At 40.0% G+C, this 26235-nt stretch overlaps 1 protein-coding gene across 2 annotated transcripts; it reads left to right on the top strand.

Moving 5' to 3' along the window:
- The first annotated feature begins 1102 nt into the window (after positions 1–1102).
- axl (AXL receptor tyrosine kinase) lies at positions 1103–26232 on the top strand. 2 transcript variants are annotated; one of them, XM_004569563.6, is made up of 20 exons: positions 1103–1755; positions 4949–5159; positions 5564–5664; positions 5755–5937; positions 8917–8997; positions 9102–9217; positions 10990–11185; positions 15399–15538; positions 15640–15784; positions 15951–15968; positions 16757–16886; positions 17152–17243; positions 19019–19114; positions 19385–19462; positions 19911–20003; positions 20429–20550; positions 21118–21227; positions 21797–21956; positions 22583–22719; positions 23471–26232. In XM_004569563.6, the coding sequence occupies exons 1-20, from the start codon at positions 1593–1595 to the stop codon at positions 23916–23918; spliced, it is 2820 nt and encodes a 939-aa protein (XP_004569620.1). In that variant the 5' UTR covers positions 1103–1592; the 3' UTR covers positions 23919–26232. The 2 variants fall into 2 exon arrangements, with proteins under 2 accessions (XP_004569620.1, XP_004569619.1); XM_004569562.6 differs by having other exon boundaries at positions 15948–15968.
- The last annotated feature ends 3 nt before the right edge of the window (positions 26233–26235 follow it).

The following is a 26235-nucleotide window of genomic DNA, read 5'->3' as shown; positions in this document are numbered from 1 at the left end:
CCCTCCCTCCACTCTGTGCTTCTATCAGGGAGCAGTGAGAGCACCATTGCTCAGGCCCCGATTGAAAGGAGAGCATATACAATGGGGTCTTTCTCAGTGGCTCTCTGTCTCCATTAAAAACCCTGGGAACACAACACTGTCCGCAGAGCTACTCTTAAAGGGGCAGTCGGACTGAGTTCTTCGCAACCTGAGTTCCAGCCCATCTCATTGTTTTCAGAGAAGAAGAAAAAAAAACAGAAATATACACAGCAGATCAATTCATTCATGAATGATATGAGAACCCTGCAGGGACTTCTCTCACGCAGCAAGAAGCATTTCCTCTCGCACACACAGAACACACTTCAGACATCGCGATCTACAACAGTAACTTAGATGTAAATCAAGGAAAGCCGCAGTTATTTAGACTACAGCTGAGAGTGCTTCAAATTGTTATGACTGAATCCGGATTTTCAAACAAATTCCCAGACATCGTGATGGTGACTCTGTTTGTGTAGAATGGAGTAAATGCAAACAAAAATAGTTTGAATATTTTTCTGTAATGCGTTAATGCATTTTTGCTGACATCACGTTTGCTTTTGACTGGTTGGAATAACAAATCGACATGTTCAAATGTTTTAAACAGCAGCAAGATAATGAAGAATTAATAACAAAACCTGCTAAACCTGGATATGGTATTTTAATAGTAGTACTTTTAAACATTTATATGTTTTAATTATTATAAAACAGTATACAGAAAAACAATAGACGTGTATAAGCAATTAACTTTGACAGCGCGATTTAAAAATATATATTTTTCTTAGGAAAAAAAGAAAAACGTTTATTATTAAAAAGGCAGGTCTGTAACATTATGTTTTCTTATTATATGTACATGATGCTGTCATGTTGCACACACTGAAATGCACAGGCTTGTGTTTTAAACAGTGTTTCAAGCGCGAAACGGTTGATTTACGGAGACATTTACAACTTCTGGGCATCCCTGTGTAATTAAAAAGCGAATGGGAGATTGGGCCGAGACAATCAGCATGCCGCAGAGTTTCTCACATCCTTTGAGAAAAGGAGGGAGACTGTGGAGAAGGGGGAGGAGGATGAGGAGGGTGGAAAGAACTTGAGTTGAGGAATTTGAATCGTGTTTGAAAGGGGGAGAGGGATAAGAAAGCCAGGGGAATGTCTGGAGTCGCAGGGAACCTGTAGGCAGGATAGAGACTTTGGACAACCGGCTGCAGGAAAGACTGGTTTAAAAATATGCTCTTGATCGCTAGAAATAGACTCTCGTTTGGACAGGAAAAGTTTAGAGCGTCGTTTGCTGTGCGCTTTTTCATGGTAGATGAAAGTTTTTGATGGAGACAGCCCTGCTCCGTTTGAAACCAACCAAAGCAACAGGATAAGGGAAACTCAAGAGTTTGTGGCAATTCAGAGACTTTTTTTTAACCGCATGTTTCATAAAACGGGGAACTGAAACGCTCGGATTCGCTTTGTTTGGGTCTTGATTTGTGGATACTCAACATTTTCAGCACCTGCCAAGTCAGAGAAATTTTTTCTTTTTCTTTAGAGCAAAACGTAACTTTGAATCTCTGAGCTGCTGCGATGCGGTAATGGAGTCTGGTGATGTTTCCAGGATGACTCTTCTCCTCATGAAGCTCTTTTTCCGAGGTCATTTGTTTTCGAGAGAAAATATGAATTTGTCTAAATGGTCGTTTGTGATTCTCACCGTCATGTTTTCGGTTTGGATACCAACATCTGCAGATTCGCTGACAGGTAAGGTTTAACTGAAACGGGGCGCTTTTTTATTTACCCAATATGCCTGTTAGTTGTGTGCAGGGGGAAACATCGTAAAGAGCAATTAGCACAGTCAGCTCTCTGCCTCGTTAACTCAATTTGTTTTTGGCTAACCACAGCTGCAGGGGCGTTCAACATCTGGCCAACATAAAAAAGTTATCAAAAGCAAGTAAAGGATTGATATTATTGTATACTATTATTATATTATAATACAATCAAAGTAAGTGAAGGGGAGTTTTACCTGACAGGTAACAACCAGTAACACTAACTGCTCAAGGGCAATGTTTCTGAAATCAGGTGATCAATGTTTATTCATGCTGGGAGTTCAAGCGAACAAGATTTGGAATTTGATAGCTGTACTGAAACAAGTGAAAGGTGGGCATTTAATGTAAACATCTTGAGACATGGGTGAATCATAATCAGCAAAGAGAATGTTTGCTGAACGCCAAAGATGAAAGCTGAAAGCCAAATTTCTGCTTTCTTAAGAAAATAGTCTTTCTACACTATACAGAATCATTTCAAAAGTATGTTAATTATCTTTTAAAACAAACTTTACTGACTGTTTGGGAACTTTCAATTGCACCCAGTTGATGAAAACAGTATCCCTACATGGACGTCCACCTGTCAGCTTATGTGTTTTGACAATTGCGGTCACTCTGTCTCTTGGGCAGCTGCCCTAAGTATATGTATGACTAGCAGGCAGGGAGATTACGAGACACCGATGTGAAGAATGGAGAATTTTATTCGGATGTCTCAGTTCCTATTTGGATGTGAGGATCTGAAGGATGAGGAGGGGTTCAGGGGGCCAAATGCTTTGGTTTGTGAGTCAGAGCTTGTCTGACTCAGACTCCAATCCAATGATGGATGGGGTACGAGGGCAAGAGTAGAGAGTTTGGAGGGGAGGTGGCAAAATGTATAGTGATGAATGGCATGAAAAGGAGAAAGGGCAAAGGCGCGGCAGTGAATGGATTCCACACTGTTAAAAATGCAGGAGGATAAAGCAGGGAGGGAGAGGAGGATAAATGCTTAAGACTGTGTCAGACATTTTTGGTATGTGCACAACCAATGACATTTAACATCTGAGCATTCTCACAGAGTGGAGAGTAGGAGTAGAGGCAGGGTGGAAAGAAAAGATCAGGGAAAAAGTGGGGGACCTGAAGGGAATTCGGGGAACAATAGGGAGGCGATGAAGTAGTTAGGCACCAATGAATCAGTGGAGACAGGCCACACACAAACAGAGACACACAGTTTGTCTGTAGCCTCCCCTCTCTGTCTGTCTGCAATCTTGTAAAATGTTTACAAGGTTATTATTATATGAATTCAGCAAAAAAAAGATACAGAGAGAGAAAATGAGGCTTTTTTGGTTCAATGCACTGGAGGGGGAGGAGGACAAAGCCAGGGTCATGTAGAATATTGAAAGAGCTCAGCCAAGCTTAAAAAATAAAGGGATGAATGACTTTTAATGCCAGAAAACACACAGAGACAAAGAGGTGGGGAAGCACACACTCTGTCAAGACATGTTATAGTTAAGAGTAAAATAAGTACTGCAAAAAGGTGCATTTTAAATCTGTTTTTGGTTGTTGAATTATGGCCATTTATGTGTTATAGTGAAATGGGTCTTTGGGGTCTTTGTAAAGGGTCAAAGGTTGAAAGGTGACCATGAAATAGACGAGGAGGGCGTGTTGACAAGCTTGAGAAAATCGTGCTTTTTCATTCTTGCTCTGAAAACCAAGTTTGCTCATCCTCAAATGATTTATGTTTTCTTTATCTACAAGGAGTTGCCTTGGCTTGGTTGGTTGAGTGGATGCTTTGCATTTTTATGTGATACTGCGAAAAAAAGAAAAGAATTCTTGTATCACAAATCTGTGCACATCTTATGTGCGCTTGCCAGTTTGATGGTTTAAAGAAAATCTGGGTTTTTAAGTTACGTATTCTAATTCATTATCATTGAAAGTTTCAGAAGGTAAAAAGAAAGAATGATCCTCCGTTTTCAACATTTTTCTGACATCAGACATCTATAGGCTGCAGGTCTGTGAATACTGTTATGAAGAAGCTGTGATTATAATTACGTTTAGTTTGTGTTGGGCTCTCAGTTCTCAGACATTGTTTAAGCAACATAGGCAACCTTCCTCTAACAAGAAGCCTTTGTCTCAGTATCAGTGCTGCCCTTCTCAGGTCAGCCTCACTATCAGTAGGAGCACGAGATAACCAGAGTCTTTCAAAAGCTCGGGTTATCATATCCTGGCAACTGCAAAAGTAAGTCTGTCACAAGCAATAAATATTTATCAGACAGAATCAAGTGAAGACTTTAGTGCTGGACATATTAGCTGATTGATTAATAGGACAACAGCAATTCTGTTTATGATTTAATGTTCCAGACATTTATTAAACCAAAATTTGCTACTTGCTGTGGATTGTGGAGATTTACTACTTTTCTGTGTTTTGTGTCACTGTGATTTAAATATCTTTGGGTTTTGAATTGTTGTTTGGACTATTTCACCTTAATCTATGGGAGTTTGTCTTAGGCATTTTCTTTATTTTTGTTTTATATTGGATAGATGACATGATTAATGTAGTTAATCTAATTATGTGAATTAAACTACTGAAAGGTGTCATGCGCATGCATGCAGAACAATCACAGTTGAGTCAGGACCACTTTAGCCCAAAAAAAGAGTGAACCTTTCATTTCTAGTAATGACTGTTTGTGGTAGAAAAATTATGTCCTATGAAAGAAACAGCAAGACAAACATGTACAGCTCAAAGCAAGCATCAACAAAGTGACAACATACGTCACATTAAGGTCAAGCAGAAGATGAAATGAAGGCACTGGGGGTCACTGTGGGTTGCAAAGCAGCTTGCAGGAGCAGGACATGGTGTTGCCTGTATGATATCTGCCTGAAGAATGCACAGAAGGGTACCATCTGAGCCAGCAGTAGGTTTTTTGGGCTGGACTGAGATCAGCTGTTATCAGTTGATGTAACAAGACTGCAGACAAAGCTAAACATTGTCTGAAGTAATGCTACGCTCAGTTTGTAGCTGCACAGATTCTATAGAAAAGAGAAGAGTGGGAAATCTTGTTCTTTAAAGATACGTTTTCAGTTGCAGTTGGACTGCAAAAAATTTGCATTTGAAAAATGCTAACCTCTTCTTCTGCTTCTTTCCTCTCTCAAAGATTTGGAGTTTGTAAAGAGTCCCACTACTGTCATCTCTTCACTGGGCAAACCTGTTACATTGCAGTGCAAATTGAATGGTAAAGGGAGTGAGGACGAGGAGTCCCCTGATGTGATCTGGCTGAAAGATGGTGTGCCACTGGAGCATGCAGAAAATAATCAGTACCAAGTTCTCACTGGCAGCAACAGTAGGACTATCATAAGCACACTGAGGTAGGATGCAGTTTTGGCTGCTAACATGTGGAAGTTTCTTTTCGTTTTAAGATTTAAGGATTATGTATTGTGAAGCAGTCACACCTGGTCTAAAAATGTGTTTATTTCCTGTTCTTCCACCCCGTCTTGTTTCTAGCTCAAACAGGGCTGTTGCTGGATTATGTCACCATGTTGACTTCCACTCTCAGTAGAGAACCAGAGAAATCAATTCTCAAAGAAATTATGCAACCCAAGGAAAATCACATTTGTCTAATCTGCTGTAACTTGAAATATTTTATTCAGGCTTGACTGAATGTTAAATTTAGAAAGAAAGTAAACATCAGCTCCCTGTATTACCAGTTTGCTTTGAAATTTTTTGCTCTTTACAAAACCTTTGAAAATATTCCTCTTTATATACATAACAGAATTGAGAAAGTCCAGCTCCCTGACATGGGCTACTACAAATGTGCTGTTCGATCAGGAAGCAATGAGACCTTTTCTGATGAGGGTGGTATTCAGCTGGAAGGTGAGTTATTAAACAACCACAGCTACAGAAGTCTATAGATTTGGATTGTTTAAAGGAGTGGAGACCCTGACTCAGCTAAGTCTTTCTCAGGCCTTCCTCATTTTTCTTTGGAGCCCTACCACATGACTGTCGTGGCGAATGTCTCCTTCAGCCTTCACTGTGCAGCCCACGGGCCTCCTGAACCAGTCAGGGTCATCTGGCTACAGGATGGCCATCCTCTGAATGTTTTGACGGATCCAGTGGCCCTCTCACCCTCAACCCTCAACCTCACAGGTATCATGTTTTACTCAGTCAAGCACAACAGCCTAGTTAGTCCAGTTTAAACAAACAGATTTCTCAAATCCTCATTTTGCACTGACAGTGAAATGGACAGGAGAAAATAAAAACAATAACGAATGATCAAGTTAAAAAAAGTTTTTTAAAAAAACGAAAGAAAAAAATTCTCCCCAAACTTGACATGTTGGCAAGAGAAGTGGGTCCTCACATTTTAAAAACTGAGAAGATTAATTACTTAAATGATTAATGAGTTACAAATGCTAATTTCTGCAGGTAAAAATAATAATATGCAAATTAAATATTAGACGAGTAAAAAGTCCTCCTTCAAGAAGTTGTGGTTCAGAGTTGAGTTTTTGAATCTAATCTATTTAGACTGGTTATAATGACCTTCTTCAAAAACTGTATAGCAACTATCTCCTGTGTTTGAAAGACTTTCAAATCCTCCTTTCATGGCCAAAACAATACTACCAAATAACCACCCTCCCCAGAGAGAGCCAGGCTGGCACATTGCCAGTGAATCCATTGAGGACATGCCTTGTGGTTTTGTGGGTAAAAAGGAGCAGCAAGCACAGAAAGGACAATTGGGAAATTGGGAGATGGAAAATTGATGTGCAGAGGACATAAGGAGATAAAAGAAAGAAGGAGATAAAGGAGGGGGATTCTGTTGCTGCTTGAATGCAAACTACAGATGCCTGCCAGCTAGCCTACCAGTGGTAGGCTGAAAAACAGAGGAGGCTGAGTCAGAAGGAAAAAGGGAGGAGTAAGGAGCGGTTGAAGTTCAGTTGAAGGCTCTGGTTTGACTCATCGGAGCAGGCTTCATGGTGTTGACTAGGACCCGATTGATGGTAACCTACACTCACAACTCTGGTATGGACAGCTGGCCTGGCAGACCACAGATCCAAACCAAGGCAAACACAAATAATCTTTCAAGGAGCCCATAAAGAAAAATGGAATGAAGAACATTCCAACCAGCAAGAAACCAAGAGCCATACATGTGTGGCTTCATGATTTGAGAAGTCCTCATAAACTGTTCTTCTTTCTTCTTTTTTTATTGTGTCTTGGGCAAAAAAAATCTATTCATCAAAATAAATTTATGTTGCATATTTATGTTGCATAATGCATATACTATTATATATTGTACATATATTTATTAGTTTCAGATGTAGCCATTCTTGTATTTTGCTTGTTTACATTATTGTATTTTGCACAACTCTGTTGCTTGTGAAGCTCGCACACAAGAATTTCACTCAGATGTGCTGTACCAATGTACCTGCACATGTGATGTGACAATAAAAGTGATTTGATTTGATTTTGATTTGGTTTACTCCCCTGCTAAAGTCAACGCTTTCAACTTCATTATCAGTTTCATTTCTCCTTCAGTTCTAAACCATTTTGGTTATTCATGAACCATTAAAGTATTCACAATCCCAGTTCCTTTTAAGAAAGTTGAGAAATCTAACACTATTACTTTGTTCACAGAAAATGTTAGTCTAGCAAAAAAAAAAGTACCAAAGCCACGCACTGCCTTTCCCAGCTGACACTGTTGGTCAATACTGCACGGATCATGAGGTTCTTCCTAGTAACAGATAATGACATTTCCAGCTGTTAAAGGATGTTGTTTTGTGGTTTTCTGATGAGGAAGGAAGGAGACACGAGCAAGTGGCGCAATCTGGCTTGATGAGCAGTTCACTGTCGCACACAGCCAGTGGTCAGCTCACGCTCCCCTCCCTCCTTTTCCCCTCTCACAACCCCTCACTACAGCCAGCGAGGATCGTACCCCCTGTTCTTTTTCCGGCCACGGCACAATGGGGGCATGGTGCCGTCGGCGCAGGACAAACACACTGCATGATTCTGTCACTCTCAGCTTGTGGCTTATTGACAATGTTGGGGTGTTAGATAACAGTGATAAACTTGAATGTCACATGTTTCACTGTCTGTCTGTGTGTGTAGGCCTGTGTTTCATTACAAAATGCTCAATGTGTGAGCACGCTGTGAGTCACTTTGTCAGAGGACTCATTCTCTGCTGAATGTCAGTGTGTCATACTTGTTTTCCCCCTTCACGGGAGCCCCAGCTCCTCTTGAAGGCAGCAGCTCAGCATATTACACCTAGACTTCAGCTAGGCTGCACTCTTTGTTCTCCAGCCTACAAAGCAAAAAGCATTTGCAACTCCTGAAACTTTTGCTTTATCATGAAGCTGCAGTTTTGAAAAACCAAACCTCAAATTACGTCAAATAGCAGTTAAAACCAAAATGGGTTTTTTTGATGATCTTGTGGAAAATAATATTGGTTATAGCCAATTGAGAAAAAAATTATTTAATCAAAACTACATCCAAGTCCTAAAAATATTATGATTTATACCAGAATAAGCACATTTTTGATGCCTTTCAACCTGAATATCAGCAAATCTCCACCTACGCTTTATATGGCTTTTTATTGGCTTGATCAAACTTAATATTATAGTAACTGATATTCTATCATTGAAATTCATACTACACTTTTTTTATCCTGCTCTTTCTTCCTCTCTTTTATTTGTGTTAGTACACAGCTTTGGTCAGCTCTCGTTGCTTAAACATGTGCAACAAGTAAACCTGAATTCTGCATGTATTTACTCACATTAAGATTCATTGTTCACAATGGAATAAAGTTAATTTCTTGAAATGTTTAGATAAGGTATAAACGTTTAACACTGTCTTGTCTTGCCAAAGCTGAAGCAGCTGCACATTTTTTCACTTTTTTACACCACAAATCAAAATGTAAAATCTGTAAGTCTTTCCTGGATTAACGACCATTACACTCTCAGGAAGAAGCACCCTACTACCTAATACTACTGACAAACAGAGGATGTTACTGAATGGGAACTTTTACCCTCGTGCTATTCTCACTCTAGTTATATTTTTCTCACATTGACATCACATGCAACTCAGCATACTGAAGTGTTTCCTCCTCACACCTGGATGTTTCATTTCTCTGTCCAGGCCTGAACAGGACCAGCACCTTCTCTTGTGAGGCCCAGAACCGTAAGGGTGTGGCCAGCTCCCGATCTGGTACCATCACTGGTAGGTGTCAGCCCATGAAAGCAGTGTCACTTCAGCCATTGCTAGTTTATCTGCATATAATTATGTTTACATCTTTAATTTTGGGGGTTGTTTTTGTTGTTTAGTTCTCCCCAACAAACCTCAGGATGTGAGAGCTGTAGAGATCACTCAGTCCGCACTTCATTTATCGTGGGAACCTGGTTTCGGAGGTACTTACCAGATAGTCAACTGTTCTGTTCAGGTGAGAAAAACTAGACGTAAATGTGGGAGATGTGAATAGCACAACTAGCTCAGAACCCTAGCTGGAATAACCACAGCAGCTGTTTGTTGTTTCTACCTGTTAACAATTGATCGTTGACTCCTCTGTTTGCTAATTCTCGAGCCTTTTGCTAGCCTAGTTTTAAAGAAAAGAGATTTTGCTTTTCTTTTCTTGCCATAACTCATCCTCTACCCCTCCCTGCTTTATTCATGTACCAGTGGGTCATGTTTCACTCTGGGAAAGTGGCCTCTTGGACTTATGTAGGGCCGCTCCCTCCCTCTCTTTCTTTCTGTAAGTGTCTCTCTGCCACTATCATGCTTTGAGGCCGTTATAGCTCATAGCTGAGAGGAGGAAAATTTTCTCCTGGAGAAGGGAACACTGCAGCACCACCCCTAAACGTCTGGTTCTAATAAAGCTGCCCCTCATACCTCTTGATACTATTGCCCCCTCCCTTCCTCCATCTCTCTCTAACCCCTTTACCCTTGTAGGGGAAAAAGAAAAGGGGCCTACTTCAGGAGAATGGGGCAAAAAGCTGAATTTAACGGTTGTTTGTGTAGTGAAGAGAAACATGAAAAGGCAGTGGTTTAGAGAGGTGAAAGAAGGGAAGAAAGAAGGAAAGAAAGGCGTGGAGAAAGTTGTTAAAAGAAAACAGGAAAGGTCAGTGACAGCAGGTATTGTGGGTCTGAGCCATACAAGGGGGAATGCATGCTGGAGTGTGACTCAGGGCTGAGTTGTACTATTCGATTAAACACACTTGTTTTGCAGGCTGGACGGTGATTCATCGAGCTTTTACAAACCCACACACATTCATACAGTTCTCCTCATTCATGCAACTGAAGACATCCTCAGATGTCTAACTCATGCCATAAGGAAAAAGACTTAAGCTTCCTATAGCACATGACCTCTGACTGCTCATGGTGTTTTTTTTGCTAATTCTCTAGTTCAGAGCCTTTTGCTAGCCTAGTTTTAAATTAAAGAGATTTTGCTTTGCTTTTCTTGCCATAACTCATCCTCTACCCATTCCTGCTTTATATGGTAAAACAGTACACATCAGCACCTGCTACAAACATATGTTTGTGTGGCTGCTCATTTTTAGGCATATTATTTATAATGTTTTTAACTCCACCTGTGAACTCCACCCATCTCAAACAAGTTTGTTGATAATGAACAATGCTGCAGAACAATGGCCTAGACCAGCAACTTTAATGTGGTTATAAAATTGCTGCAAAGAAGCTTTTGTTTTCTAGTGTTCCTCTTTAAATGTGTTTACCATAAAGACTTTGCAGAGACAGCAGGTTTCTGCCTGTGATGTCTGGTTGGCGGGTTCTGCTTTTAGTCTACCTTGCTGAGTTTGGCTTTTGTTCAGAGCAGCAAAGGAACATTTTACAGCATTGTTAAAAATTAACACTTAATGACCCCACCACCAGCAGCAGCAACAAATAATAGCTTAAGAAACTGCAGAAAAGAATTCAGTTTTTTCCATTTTGTCTGCACAACCAATTCGCCTGTCTGTGAAGAAATTTAAATAAACAAGCAAAGCACAGAGATGCATACAGAAATTCCTTGATTTGTTAAAGAGATTGGCATGGCTCAAAGGGATTTTCTATTTTCTCCTTATATCGTTTTCAGTCATTGTTTGGACTCAAAAACAGCACATCATCTTCTTGTTTGCACGTAAACCAGTAAATCTGATTATTAGGAACCACTGTTTACAAAGTATACAAAGTATAATGTTTATCATCTTAATGTTCCAGGCCAAACATTCAGGAGAGTCCATCATAGCAGGCCCACATCAGCTGATCCATAATCAGACTGTGTCCATGCCACGATCCTCACACATCATCAAAGACCTGGAGCCTCACACCCTCTATGCTGTCAGAGTGGCCTGCCATAGCAGCCAAGGCCCATCTGATTGGTCTCCCTGGGTGGAGCTACGTACCAAAGAAGGAGGTTAGTTTTGCAGAGTTGTTTGTTTTCACCAAGGATGTCTTGTCCGGATGTGCGCATCTTTTTATGTCGCTGTGTGTGAGATTATTTCTTCATAAGTATTTCAAGGTCAAGGCTCTGTGAACTGTAACCAGACCAGGACAGAATCTACACAGTAACAAAAACACCACTGAGTTGCTTTTTATGGTGTTTTTGTTCTGTAGTAAGGGTCATTTTTCTATAAGTGCATTTCAAACAAATGCCAGCGGGATACTTTTACTGCTAAATGTGCAAGTATATGCTAACAGAATGATGTCCTCAGTCACACTGAACATGTGTTAGTGTTGTTTTCTCAGCTAAGCCTATTCAATGGGACTAAAACAGTAATAATAAAGATGATGGCTTCACAGGGCCTAGCTGTTCTGTTCCAGGATGACAAAGTAGATTAAAGCCCAAATCATAGTTCTGGAACTCTGACTTAAGCCTAATTCACTTATTAGGTCTGCATATCTGATACTATGTTATGTTTAAGATGTAGTTAATATACTCCAGCTGTGTTTCATTGCTGTCTTATGCTTTGGGCATGAGTCACTTTGACTGTTTTCTGTCTTGTCTAGAATTCAAGCTGGCAAAAGTTCAGTGTTTTAGCCCCACGACCCCTTTTTTCTGGATCTATTTTAAGGTGGATGTAATTCCCTGCAGAGTCTTTTGAATTATTTTCAACTTGGATCATTATAAGTCAAGACTTATTCTGAATTCTGATAACATGAAGTTAGGGAATTAGTTTACAGTGCACCATTAGTCATAATATTCCTTACTGTGCCCCTTTTCCTTAGTCTGTGTTTATGAAGGTTACCAGATGTGAGTGACTGTACCCTTGTGAACCCAGCTTTAAATATAAACTCTTGAAGTAGAAGGCTGACTGGCGCTGAGGGACAGAAAAGGCTGTGATGGAGAAAAGGAAGGTAGATGCTAAATTCTCCTGAAAGGCTTCAGTTAGGATTGCTGCACTCTGTCCAAACTCTAATGCTAGCCTGTGTTTGAGTTTAGACTGAGGTGGGATTTTCCATGCCAGCTCATGCTTTCTGTATCCCTGGATAAATAGGAATGGAGAGAGGAGACATGCCACAGGAGCAGTGATTGGGGGTTTCCATGAGGGAAGCTGCTTGTAATCTGTAAACACAGTATTTCTCATTTTCTCATAAATGGAAGACGCAAAAGGGAAGCAGTCCTTGAACAAGCAGAATTTTCAGTTCTTTTTTTGAGCTAAAGCAATCTTCATTTCATTTTACAGGGAAAAAAATGACAACATATGAAACATAACATTTAGCTTTTGAGAAAAATAGTTCAGGTGGCATTAAGGGTAAACTGAGTTAGAGAACAATAGAGAGAGTTTGGCTGTTTACAGCACACCAATATTTTCCACATTTTCCATGTGCTTCATTGCTGAAGTCTCTGACAAACTCCCACAAGGTTTTTCTCTTGAGCCTGAAGCCTTCTGTAGCTTTCTGCCTCCTTAAATCCTTCATAAATTGTGCATGTATGCTGAACTCTCTCTCCCTTTATGTCTCGTGTTCTTCATCTGGTTCCTCCAGATGAACTGGGCTTGCTTTTACTCATTTATCTTTCAGCCAGTGTTTTCTACGTCATCCAACAAACATTGCTGAGGATGTGATTTCCTGCACCCCCGAACAAGCTGAACAAGTTTTTCTGAATCCAGTTTTTCAGCTTGACTCCTTCATCTTTCATTCCACCCCCCCTTTTTTTAACCTCAGTTGACTTATGATTTTCCTTTCCAGAACACAGAGCGAGGCACTGTGGGAAAAAGGGAAAAAGTGGTGGTGGTGGTGAGAGTAGGGAAGGACTGGATGGAAGAGCAGAAAAAAAAATGGGAGAAGCGGGTGCTTTGAGAAAACACTTATCTAGCTATTTTCCCAGTCTACTTTTTTCCCAGGAGGACGAGGGGGTAGGGCTGGTCAGAGGGAGAGGAAGCGAGTCGACCCATGTCACCCCGCTAATCCTAACGCTGCGATGAGATGAGATTTTACATTTATTGCGTTTCTTTACATACCACAAGTCTATTTTATTTGTCTGAAAAGAACCCCAGAATAAAAAAAAAAATCACAAACACACAGACAGAATAAACAAAGAATCAGTTATTAAGAAACTAAATGGCTGTTAATGGAGTCCTGATTCTCTGTACACACCTTGCATAACGTCAGTCTGTACCCCCAAAGAGATGTAATAAACAGTCACAGAACAGCCCGATTCACTGTCCCAATGGAAGTGAGTCATGATGACATACCCCAATGTGCACACGTGTCACGTTTAATCCTGCTTAATACTATTGCCAACAAAAATGCATTCTCAAGCATTAAATGACTCTTTTTCCCAGACAGACAGCACTCGGTTGTGCTGTTAAATTGAAAGAAGGTGGATGGCCTTAAAAGTTAAGACATTTTTGATGACACTAACATTTGTGTTGCACATGTTTCCTGTGTAGAGCTTTCCTAGTTCTCATGCATGGGAACCAGTCAGTTTCTGGCTTAAGGATGACCTTTTTCCATACATATGTTCAACCACATAAAGGGCCTACAGCCTATAAGAATGGAAAAAAGAATAAAGAATGAGGAAAGAGTCACATCCCTGCTTTCAAACAACTTTTCAAAATCTTCCAAATCTGATCATTTGACACTTTCTTCACCCCAACAGGATGTGAAACACTAAGTCTGCTGTGGATTCAAATCTGAACCTTTGCTGTAGTGAACTAATTGTGGCTCAAGAGTTTCTTTCTCAATCTCTTGCCAAGTCAGGGCTTGCTTTTCATTCTTTCAGAAGAATAAAAAATACGAGGCATTTTTGAAAAAGCACAAATAAACATCTCATTTCCTTTTTTGAAGTTTGCAAATCTAATTATTTTTGTCCAAGGGAAACTCTTTTTTTTTTTTTTTTTTAATCTTACATTTTACATCAACATGTCTGTTCACTTGAACTCGCCACTCCATGAACAAAGAACGGCATTAAAACAGGGCGAGCAATGAAGGAGAAGAAAACTTGGAGAGAAGATGATGGAATTATGTTGGATAGAAGTCAGGGAAAGAGAGAAAATGAGAAGGAGAGTAAAAGAGTATGGGCAACAAAGAGGTGGAGAACGCAGAGAGAGAAAGTCCGACAGATGATTAAGCAAATGTGGAGCCGAACTGCTGGAACAAACTTGACTTAGAGTTTGCTTTTGTTGCCGCTGGCAGGAAGAATAAGGACCACATGTGGAAACAATCACCCGCCAAACGCTTCCTGATAACATCATCCATAGGGCTGGGCTGTGTTTCCCAAACGCACGGTGACTTAGCTCATGCGTGGGTGTGTGTGGGTGTCCAGCTTGTTTGTGTGACTTTGGGAGCATACCAAGAGTGAGAAGCAAACACAAAGTAAGCTTTAAACACTAACACAGGAAATAAGCCTTCACTTCTTCTTATTGAAAGTTTTCTTGGTTTTCTGTCCTAAACAGTGCATCAGTCACATATGCGCACACACACACACACACTAGACACACAGTGCATAAATTCCTCACACTATTTCTAGCATGCTATTCAGCTAGATTTTCTCTCCAGTGGGTATTTTGGTAGCCAGATGCCTTTTTTCCCCTCTCTTCTCCCAAATGCCAAAAACAAAGCCAGATAAATATGAATAAAACAATAACAGGAATGGCCAACAGAAAAGGAACTGTGTGAAGTGAAGTAGACACAGGACTTTACTGAACCATAATGACAAAGAAAGACCCGAGCAGCTTCTGAACTTGACTAATCACCCCTGTCTGCGGTGCCCTCAGATGCCTTTTTGTCCTAATAAAGCCAAATTCTCCACATTCTTTGACATCTTCTCCCTCCAGCTGCTAGAGTTATCCACACCCTAGAGGCTCTAAGCTGTCAAAACAACACATGCCTGGCTAACTCCAGTCCGCCTGACACAGGCCACTTAGCACACAGTTAAAGTACTGATGGTACACTTACAATAATTATAAATAAAAATTGTTTTGATTGTTTCCATGAGTCATTACAAATTGTGTGAAAGACACAAGTTAAGTGGACGGGTGCTCCCAGATGCACTGATTAATTCCACCTACCAGTGGGCAAGGTAACACAGAGGGATAAACAGGAAAACTGAGCAATCCTAGTCTGCAGGAGGGAGAGAGAAAACTGAGATGCTTCAGAGCTTCGTTGTTGTTTTTCTTTTTCAGTGCCTGAAAATCCACCAGCTAATGTGACTGCTAAGTTAAATGGGACGGAGGTACTAGTAATGTGGGAGCAGCCATCAGGAAAACTAAATGGGCAGCTGCAGGGTTACATGGTGGAGTACAGCACACCTGCTACTCAGCAGGTGAGGAACACATTCACAGTCAACAAAGTTGCTAAATTTACAAATGCATGGAGAAAATGTCCATTTTTCTTAATAATGACAGACCGATTTTTTTCTTTCAGGTTGTCGTCAATACCGGATTGGGCACTGAGTTCGCAATCAATCTGTCTGTCCCCCTGTCCAATGTCTCTTTCCGAGTGTGTGCCTATACAGGGGCGGGTCAAGGACCCTGGGCACCCATTCAGACTCTGACACTCAACGTTCCTGGTGAGTAACAAAATCGTAATTCATTGCAACAGGTGTGATTAACGTATTATTCTTATAAAGCAATGATTTCGTTTGATGAAATTGTGGTTGCTAAAATATACTTGATATGATCTGTTTTAAAAAAGTCAAAATATTAACACGTGCTCTCTATTTTTTACACCAGCAGAAATGGGTGAATTTAGAGGTGAGCAATGACTGGCTTTATGTACACATACAAACATTCTTCTGTCACCTCTCTGAGTAGCACACAATGACAGTGATAGTGGAAGTGAGCTCATGTTTCTTTCTCCATAACTGGACTACTTCTTCTTAGTCTGTTTCACTGTGTATTTTGAGAAAAAAGGGAACGAAGAGAAAAAAAAAAGGGAAGATGATCTCACAGAGAAGGGAAAGGGGAAGAGGGGTATGGGGCTGAATGAGGAGAAGAATCATAAATATTTATAACTGGCAGGAGCAGTGAGAATCTCTGTTTGCTTTGTCTAACAGAGCTAGACAGACAGTTCAAACAACAAAATGGCAAATGAAAGGAGAAAAACAAGCAAGCAAAGTTGTGGAGGATGAGTATGAAAAGAAAGAGAAGTTGTAAACACTGGGTAGAGTTTGTGAGTGTTCAGCAGTAGATTGTGGCAGTGACTGGAGAGTAAATTTCAGTGTGGGAAATGGCACAGCAAAGTATTTCTAGAGTGAAGAAAATGACTATATTTTTAGGAAAAGAAGGACTTTTTGATTTAGCTTAAAGAGTCTGCTTTATCACTTTCTTCACTTGATTCATACCATTATTCCCAACAATTCAGCATGTATATTTTAGCATGCTTTTTGTCATCTAGCTAATATAACTTACACAAATCATGTCTTCTTTCTTCTTTGATAAAATAACTTAATTACTGCTTTAAACTCCTAAATCCCCACTCCAAATTACAAGACCTACACTACTAAACGCTCATCTGTCTCCATCCACACCCTTTCCTTCAGGTCCATCATCGCCCCCAGCCTTTTCCTGGCACTGGTTTTATGTGGTGATGGCCATTACCGGTGCTGTGTCCATAGCTGTGTTCCTGGCTGTTTACGTGGCCAAGCTGCGGCGCAAGGAGACGCGCTTTGGGTGCGTAGGGTGTTACTGCTCCTTGTGGCTGGAAGGGAGGGACTCAGTGACTGTGCCAAACCAAAAAGTTTCAATTTTTTCTGGGTCTCAGCCCGCTTGCCTCACTTGCACACTTCTAAAGCATTTATATAAAGCAATAACATTTGTTTTGAAAGACTAAAAATAGCTTCGTGAAATGTAGCCCAAATCCATCTTTTCACTTTTGTTCACTGGTGTGACCTGACTTTGTGTTTTGCTCTGTTTCTTGTGATGTATCCTTTCACAGAGAGGCGTTTGAACCCATGATGGAGAGTGGAGAGCTGGTGGTCAGGTACCGTGCTCGCCGCTCGTACAGCCGTAGGACTACAGAAGCAACATGTGAGTTCCTCTGTAGTCTGCCATGTTTGGCAGAAAGCTGATACTCTGTATTTGCATCCAGCTGTCCTTTTGGCAGAAATAGGTACTCTTTATTAACAGCATGCCCAAACATGCCCTTAAAGAAAGAGACATAACAGGAACCAGCAGTTCTGTGGAAGAAAAGCGTCACACAATTACAGCTCTATTCTCATTATTTCAAAGCAAGAAAAACATCTTTAGTTTGTTTTGGTTGATCAAAGCCAGAAATGCTCTGACAGGTAATTCATTTCCCACAGTAATAATAGCCCTGGAGAGTTCATTCAGCTGACATACACCATAGCAACAGTGAGCATTTTATATTACATAAGACAGTCTTTTAATAGGCCTATTAATTAGATGTGCAGGAAATGTAGTAATGAAGTTATGGCCTGTGCAATGAAGCATGAACATCAAAATTAAACTAGACTCTTCAGATAAGCAAATTAAAGTTAAATTTAATTTGATACTGGAGATGTTAAAAACAAGTTAAAATAACCGCTCCACATTTCCAAATTGGGAAAAGGCATGTGGTGTTGGGAAATAAAGTAACAGTGCCATTTAACTCAAACTGGTAGCATCATAGAAGCAGTAGTTTGTGTGCTTTCCCCAGCCAGCAGTCCCTGAGAGTCCTCGTGATTTGATATACCTGTCTTGCCATTGTAACCAGTACACACAGTATTTTAGTCCTCGTGGTCAAGTCTCAGCTTGCAATAGCTGCAAAGAGGCCAGGAGTAAGATAAAACTGCAGGGAAAAGAGAGAAAAAAACGATTCAGTGAGTAAAATAAGAGGGGCCAAGATACAGAGATGAAGAGATATTATAGACTCAGAGTGAATGAAGAAAGTTGCACTGGGTAAAAGGGAAAGGATCAGATTGGAGAGATTTAGACAGAATTAAAGCTGTGGACACTGACCGGTAATTTCAGCCAGTTCTCAGAGTGGAGTCAAACCCCGAAGCTCTAGATGTTAGAAGCCTTGGCTAATAGCTGGTCACGCCAGCATGTGTTGGAACATGCCTGAAGACCGAGTAGATTGTTGTCCAATGCATGACAGATTGATGGTGTAGCAGCAGCTGGAGGGGATCTCTGAGCATGTTGTAGCCTTGTCACATCCTGGCCCAGATGTGAAAACAGAGCTAAAATGTGTAGCGCAGTCAGCTTACCACTATTGCTCAATGACAGCCAGCTGTGGAGTGAGTATTTAAACCAGCCTAATCCTCTGACCTCGTGTCCCTCAACCCAACCTGGTCTCTGCAGGATCACATAGACTTATAGAAAAGGGTAATAAACAAAACTGGGGTCACATATTCCCAACAGAGCTTTTTAAAGAATATTGCACTTTTTTGCATTGTAATTGAAGCATTTTTACTTTCAGTATGTTATATTATTTATTAGGTCCTGGTAACATTTTGATTCACTTTTAATGGTTTTGTTTTGTCTTTTAGACATAAAACTATGTTAGACTTGCAACAAACACATGTACCTGAAAAAGTGCATAAAAAAGATAATGTACTATCTGAATGCAACTTCAAATAATGTTACTAACAAACTGATTAAAATTGGAAAGACTAATGCTCATTTTGGGGGAGTTTTACAAGTAAACACTTTGTTTTTGGCTTAGTGTCATGCATTGCGGTTTTGGGAAAGCTAGCGAGGCTGTTTGGCAAACTCAGGCTGTTATTCTCTCATTTCTGTGTTGTTAATTAAATTGCTTCAGGCAGCTAAGCAGCATTAAAATTCTTTTTCTCCCCTTTCTTCAGTGAACAGCTTGGGCATCAGCGACGAGCTGAAGCAGAAGCTCCAAGATGTGATGGTGGACAGACATAAATTAACCCTGGGAAAGACCTTGGGAGAAGGTAGTGCTCGATGTTTTGTTGTTTTTTTAATATACATATATTTAATCACAGGCTTTGTTAACACTTCTTTATCAAAATTGGTACATGTTCATAGACTTGTCTGCCATAGCACCAATGCAGGTTTCTACTTATCTCCTGTCAGACAAATATGTTATATATTTGTATAGTAAAGCGGTTTGCTGTTTAATAGCTGTATAAACTGTTTACAGTTGAGAAATGAATGAGTGGCAATTTTCAATTGCTTTTTAAACTACGTTTTTCTGTCTTCAGGGGAGTTTGGCTCTGTGATGGAAGGGCTGCTGACTCAAGAAGAGTTTGTTCTCAAAGTCGCTGTCAAGACTATGAAAAGTGAGTAGACAGTAAAAGTACTCAGCAATCTCTACAATGAATCCCTTCATCTCTGGAACACAGGGCATTTGATAAGCAGCCTCTTAGGTCAAAAATTTACAAGTGTTCAGGGCAAAAATCTCAGTTTTCATCAGAAAACGGACAAAGTCAGCTTTTAGAAAATATTGGCAGAAGAGAAAGTTTTACCCCATATAATTTTTTTTAGATATTTTTTTTCAAAACTAAATTATGGAGGGACTCTAGTTGAAAAATTTAAACAACTTCAGTGGTTAAAAATGCTGACATGTATAAATTCACAGTTAAATAAATCCAGGGAGTCAAAAGGCCTTCTCAAATAGTTTATTTCTTATTCTTGCAAACTGTCAACCTTTTGGTTTTAGTGCCATGCATTACCTACTGAGTAACATATGGGTGATGTGGCTTCACCTCTGTACCTTCTTCTCCCCAGTTGCTATATGCACACGCTCAGAGATGGAAGATTTTCTCCGAGAGGCTGCCTGCATGAAAGAGTTCGACCACCCCAATGTCATGAGGCTCCTTGGTGAGTTGGCATTTTTGCTGCTTGGCATGTCAAAAGTTGGCAATTTTGAATTGCAAAAGGTTGTGTTTTTTCTAATTTACACTTAATGATACATAGCCATTTAGGTTTTGAAATTTCTGTCTGCATCCAACTGAAAACGCTGGAGGCATTTGTTGCTCAATGCAGCTGTTTTTTTAGGACGATCCAGAAAACTCACAGAGAAATGTTAGCGATATACTGTGTATTCTGTGTAAGAGCCAAAGAAAACAAATCCTTTGTGTTGTAGTTATTGTGTGTTGTTTCTTCATAGATGTAGACACTTATTTAAATACACAGTCAAGACTTTGGGGATTAAAAGTAAAATGACGTTAATTTCTGAATAGACAGAACAGGCATGAAGTCTCTGTGCATACTAAGCTCTTTTTGTGTTTTGTTTTTTTTAATAGGTGTGTGTCTACAGACTGTGGAGAGTGAAGGATATCCCTCCCCTGTGGTCATTCTGCCGTATATGAAACATGGAGATCTGCACAGTTATCTGCTATACTCAAGGCTGGGAGACTGTCCTGTGGTTAGTCTGATTACAGCAAACAAATGCACAAAATCAGCAACAGACATGCACACTCACAGTCACCTATGCATATGCACACATACAGTCCCACACAGTTTAACAGCTTAATAAGTTCACATGTCTGTCAGCTAAATGGGTTCCAAAGTTCAACAGAGATTCAAAGATCTCTTAAACAAGTCTCCACCCATACTTTTTCCGGCAACACGTAGAGTCAGAGATTATGGAAACACAAGTCTTTATTTGAAGTGTTACGTATTAATACTTATTTTGGTTTTGGTTTTTTAAACTGACTTACGCAGTAAGTCCCTGAAGAGCGAAGTTGGGTAACACAAGCCTAATCAAAACAAGATCCATACACAGTATTGAAACACCCATGCACAGTTTCCAAGAACACAGTGGAGCTGAACTCTATTGTTTCCACATGAGGAGTATCTGGAGCAAAGGAGTGCTCCATTCAGACTTGAAACACGATGGGCTCTGGTGCCCTCTATTGCACAGAAAGTACACATCAGCTTTGTTAGACAAAGAACAAAAACAAAACTTATTTCTCTCTGTATTATCCTGCAGTACCTCCCATCTCAAATGCTGGTTAAGTTCATGACCGATATTGCCAGGGGAATGGAATACCTCAGCAACAAGAACTTCATCCACAGAGACCTCGCTGCCCGCAACTGCATGTAAGCACAATCTCTGCTTCTGCATTTTGCTCTTTCACTTCCTGTGGGTGTTCTCGTTTGCTCTTTCTCTTTCCTTTTTTTTTATCCAACATACAATGGTTGGAGAAGATCTCGGTAAAGAAGTAAAGCAAGAACTACAGACTTTGCTTAATATTAAACATGACTATTAGATGTCAGTTTTAGGCATTAGTCTCTTTTTTGCTAGAATAAAAGACTAATGATGCAAGCAAGCCTTGCCATCCACACTTTTAAGCTTAAATTTCAAAACTTATATTCTAACTACTGATTTTACCTACTGTTCTGATTTTATCTACTGTTTTTTTTAATCAATTTTAAATAATGCATTTTATTGTTTTTGTTTTTTAATGTCTCGGTAAAGCACTTTGAATCACCTTGTTGTTGAATTGTGCTATATAAATAAACTTGCCTTGCCAGTTTATGAGTGGTACAAAACAAATGTTTTGGATGTTAAACCTAAATAAGACTGTCGATATGTAGATACTGTTCAATATATATAGGACCAACACAAGTGTAATAACTCTAGCTCGTGTCTAAATGCCCTTTCGCAGGCTGAATGAGAATATGAATGTATGTGTGGCTGACTTTGGCCTCTCCAAGAAGATCTACAATGGAGACTACTACAGACAGGGCAGGATCTCCAAGATGCCTGTAAAATGGATCGCCATTGAAAGCTTAGCTGACCGCGTCTACACCACAAAGAGTGATGTGGTAAGTTCATCTTCTGTGTGTTTGTTACTGTGTGCCCTACAATACAGAGCAAAGGCTTTCAGTATTAGAGAGGCTTGGGAACAAAAATACCCCTTCTCAAACAGTTAACAATGTGTTTTGGGAATTAAAGCTGTATAGTCAAATTTTTTTAGAAGACCTGAAGTACTCAGAAACAAGTACTTTATACATTGCTTAAGCATACCAGCTGGTCATGAAGACAAAATTATTTACCAAAATATCTGTAAATGTCAGTATAAATATGCATAAATATGTCCTGACCAACATCTGTGAGTGATATCAACTTTAGCAGCTGGTAAGCTAATGACATATACAGTATTTTTAAGGGCCTAAGTGTCCATGCACATGTGCAGTTGTGTTTATACAGTGCAGCACTTAAAATGATCTGCATTCTTTAGTGCTTGTTCATAAAGCAGGATGTCCAAAAATCCAAGACAAACATGACTGTGATATTTTTCCATAGCCAGTGTTTGACCAGTGTAGACTCATGTTTCACTAATGTGTGACAAGGTGTGTAAAGTCTACAGGAATTCATGCTAAACCCTTCCTCGCCCTCTCTCTCTTTATTTCCCTGTACGCCTCTCCATCTTTCTCTTGCTCCCTCTTAGTGGTCATTTGGAGTCACCATGTGGGAAATCGCCACTCGGGGTCAGACGCCATACCCTGGGGTCGAAAATAGTGAGATTTATGATTATTTGAGACAAGGAAACCGTCTCAAGCAGCCTCCAGACTGTCTGGACAGCATGTGAGTATCCTTGATAAAAAACACTTTGCTGATAATGAAATCTTTTCCCTTTTCATTTCACTAGCTGGGCCCACGTCCTCATTTTAGGTTTGACAGCGTTTTAGTAGGTAAAAGTGAATGTTTTGACATGAATTGAGCTGTGGTTTGGGGAAGGCCTCGAAGGGGCCTGGCAGATCCCCATGCACTACATAGAAATGAAGAAGTTAAAGAATTGAGAACAAGGAGGGAGGGAGGGTGGGGCACGTGAACGAGAATGAACAGCTTGCAGAACTGGGGGAACCTATATAGATGACAACCGGAAGGAGCGTGTTTGGAGGCGTGGTCCCGCTCCAGAAATTCCGATACATAATCTCCAATAGAAGTACCTTGTTTCCATAACTCAACCAAGGCTACACGCTTAAAGACTTCTCCAGTCTTTCTGCTTTTACAGCAGTCACACTGACATTATACATAATTGCACAGAAAACTGAAGTGAGGAAAAAAGAGGATTTTAAACACGGAATGTATTAAAATATAAACCAAAATTTAACATGAGCCAAACGGACCTTTTAAGATCAAGTGGGAAATATAGAGCTTATTATTAGAAATTATCCGATATTTAAAAGTATTGTCCAGGAAAATAAATTACATAGAAATGCAGAACTGCTTATTTCTATAAAAACATTTGGTCACCATGGGATATTAAATGTCACTGTTCACTGTTATCATGCTAACAGTACATTCTCCACTAACATTCTTTTGTCTCCTCCAGCTATTCCCTGATGTTCTCCTGCTGGCTGCTGAGCCCAAAAGATCGTCCATCATTCGAGTCACTGCGCTGTGAGCTCGAAAAAGCCCTTGAGGATCTGCCAGACCCACAAGATCCAGATGAGATTCTATACGTGAACATGGACGAGTCCTCCATGGAGCTCGGAGCCGTTGGTGGTCGTGACCCCACTGGACGCTCATCCCCTCTCTGCTTGAAAGGCCTGGAGTCTGTGACCACAGTGGAGGTCCACCACCCCAACCGTTATGTCCTCTGTCCACAGCACGAAACCAACCGAACCCTTTCTGACTCCATGGAGAGCCTGGACATGCCAGTATCATCCTCCACAGCCACATTGCCTCTACAGTCATCATGCCACTCCACTCCCAATCGCACTCCAACTGTTGAGCTGCTCGAGGACAGGAATGGATCCAAGAAAATGCCCTGGCAGTGACAGACTCACTGCCTAAAAATGACAAGACTGGTCACTGCCAAAGTGTGCTATCCCAGTTCAAGTACAAAGAACATAATCCAGCCCGTCGCTGATTCCTTCTAACAGCAAGAAGAAACCTTATGTGGCTCTCTATATATAGTTTGCACAGACGTACTCATAAACAAGCAGCCAAATTCATTCCAAGGACGTGAAGGACTGATATTTTATTTTCAACCCCTTTCTTATAAGATGACGGGTTGAAAAAACGCCTTATAAGCCAACCTTGTCTTATGAAGTTTTATTACACTATCCAGAGCCAAGTGAGTGTAAAATTACATTTGCTGTAGCAGCTGGGTACACCCTTACCAATAAGAGGGTGAAGAGGTGTACATTACATGTTACAATGCCACACACACTGCAGCAGAATCAGTGAAATGAATTCCCTTTTGCTTTAGCCGTAACACACCATTTCTGTTTAACTACCTGAATGCAAAAGAGTAATTAAGCTAAAAAAAACAAAATAAATAAACCTCTTGGTAAAACCAGCTCAGACACTGCCAGACTAAACCCAAAAGCTTGAACTTTACAGTGAGTCAGCACTTGTATGGAGGACCTGTCACACCCAAGGAAACATTTTTTGAAGCAGAAAGTCCACTCATTCTTGGAACAAAGAACCAGCAGAGCCTGTTTTACACAAGGTGAATTATCTGATCAGAAAACTTGTTGTTTTTAAGGTTATGTTAATACCTACAGTAAGAAAGTTTATGAAGAGGTTCAGAATGCCTTGCTTGATTGCCTTAACTGGACCCTATTTTTCATTATCTTACAAATTGTCAAAAGTGTCAAAATATGAACTTCATGGAGGAGGTTGTGCATGATGCTCAACCTCCACCATGGAGTGCAACCAACAGTTGCACAGTGTTGGCTGCACTCCATCTAAGGATTTATTCCAAATATACATCTTTAAAAAAAATAAAAAATAAATTGCAAATAAAAGTAAAGGTACTTCATTAAAAAACATAGTAATAATACAGGATTTGCATCGGAGCCCGGTGTGCCGCTGTAACAAAGTCTTGTATCTTCCCCAGGGTTTTTACTGTTGGTTGTGCATCAAGTACACTGAGCGATTCATAGTGTGAACAAAGCAAGTCTTTCCTCACTGACAGTTGTTACATGTGCATGTCCTGATTCACGTATGTATATATCTTTGCTATAACTCAGGAATCTGAGGATTTTCTAGAGGGACAGACGTACTAGTCAAATCAGGAGGACAGAGATGATTCAAGGTACAGGTGGATGGATGTAGGAAACGAATCCATTATCCATGACAATTGATGGGATAAACTCTTTACCTTTACTTTTTTATGTCAAGCACAGTGTTATTACACTTTTTTTTAAATGCTGATTTTTGTATTTCTACAACTTGCACTAATGTTTTTGTATCTGTGTGTGTTTATAATGTGTGTATCCTTTTTGTTTGGGGTTTTTTGTTGTATTTCAGTTATTTCCTATTCTTAGTAGCAGAAAACAAACCTGAGAGAACATGACACATTTGCAGTATTTTCTGTTGATGGGAAGAGTCTGGGAGACTGGAAAACATCACTAACCTCGTCATGTGACATCATCCTGCCACTTGTTTGGCGCTGTACATAGCAGAATCCAAGAGAAAGACACAGCAGTATGCACTTATTTTTTATGTATTTGCATTAGTTTATAATTTTGTCATTGGAATGGCCTTGACAATAATCTGGCACACATTTCAGGATGAGAAAAAATGTCAGTGAGGCGCTGTGTTTCTTAGTTGTATACATCAAAGGTACTTGTATATAAAATAGTATGTTATACTAGTAGCATTATGGAAATTTCTTGTTAAAAGTGTACATTTCTTGTAATAGCTTTGGTACTGTAGACTCAGTGGGAGTACCACATTGTTTCTGAACCACAAACAGTGGTGCTGAGGCTGAGGTACTGGTTTAAATTTCCATGTTCAGATGCTATACCACTTTGAATGCACATATGTCTCCTGTTTTATATCTGTGTCTTTGGAGTATTTTGGTCCAAAAATGAGCTTCCAACTGTATTCCAGCAAAAACTGAAACTCCATCTTACATTCAAAGCCTTAAATTTCATGATTTTACCAAGTGCCTTCACAGAGCCAGTATTTTGCATTACAGTGCATGTGTGTGTCGACTGCGATTTTTCCTGTTGTGTTTTTTTGAATTGGGAGAAAATTGTACTATAACTGCCTTATATTGACACTGTAATGAATTGTAAACAAATTTTTATACAGTATATACACTATTTTGCATAAGAAATAAATCAGTTAATTCATGAATGA

The sequence above is a fragment of the Maylandia zebra genome, linkage group LG14 (assembly GCF_041146795.1).
Source record: "Maylandia zebra isolate NMK-2024a linkage group LG14, Mzebra_GT3a, whole genome shotgun sequence".
NCBI classification, from domain to species: Eukaryota; Metazoa; Chordata; class Actinopteri; order Cichliformes; family Cichlidae; genus Maylandia; species Maylandia zebra.
The sequence above is the reverse complement of the archived record's forward strand: the minus strand, read 5'-3'. Positions and strand labels throughout refer to the sequence as shown.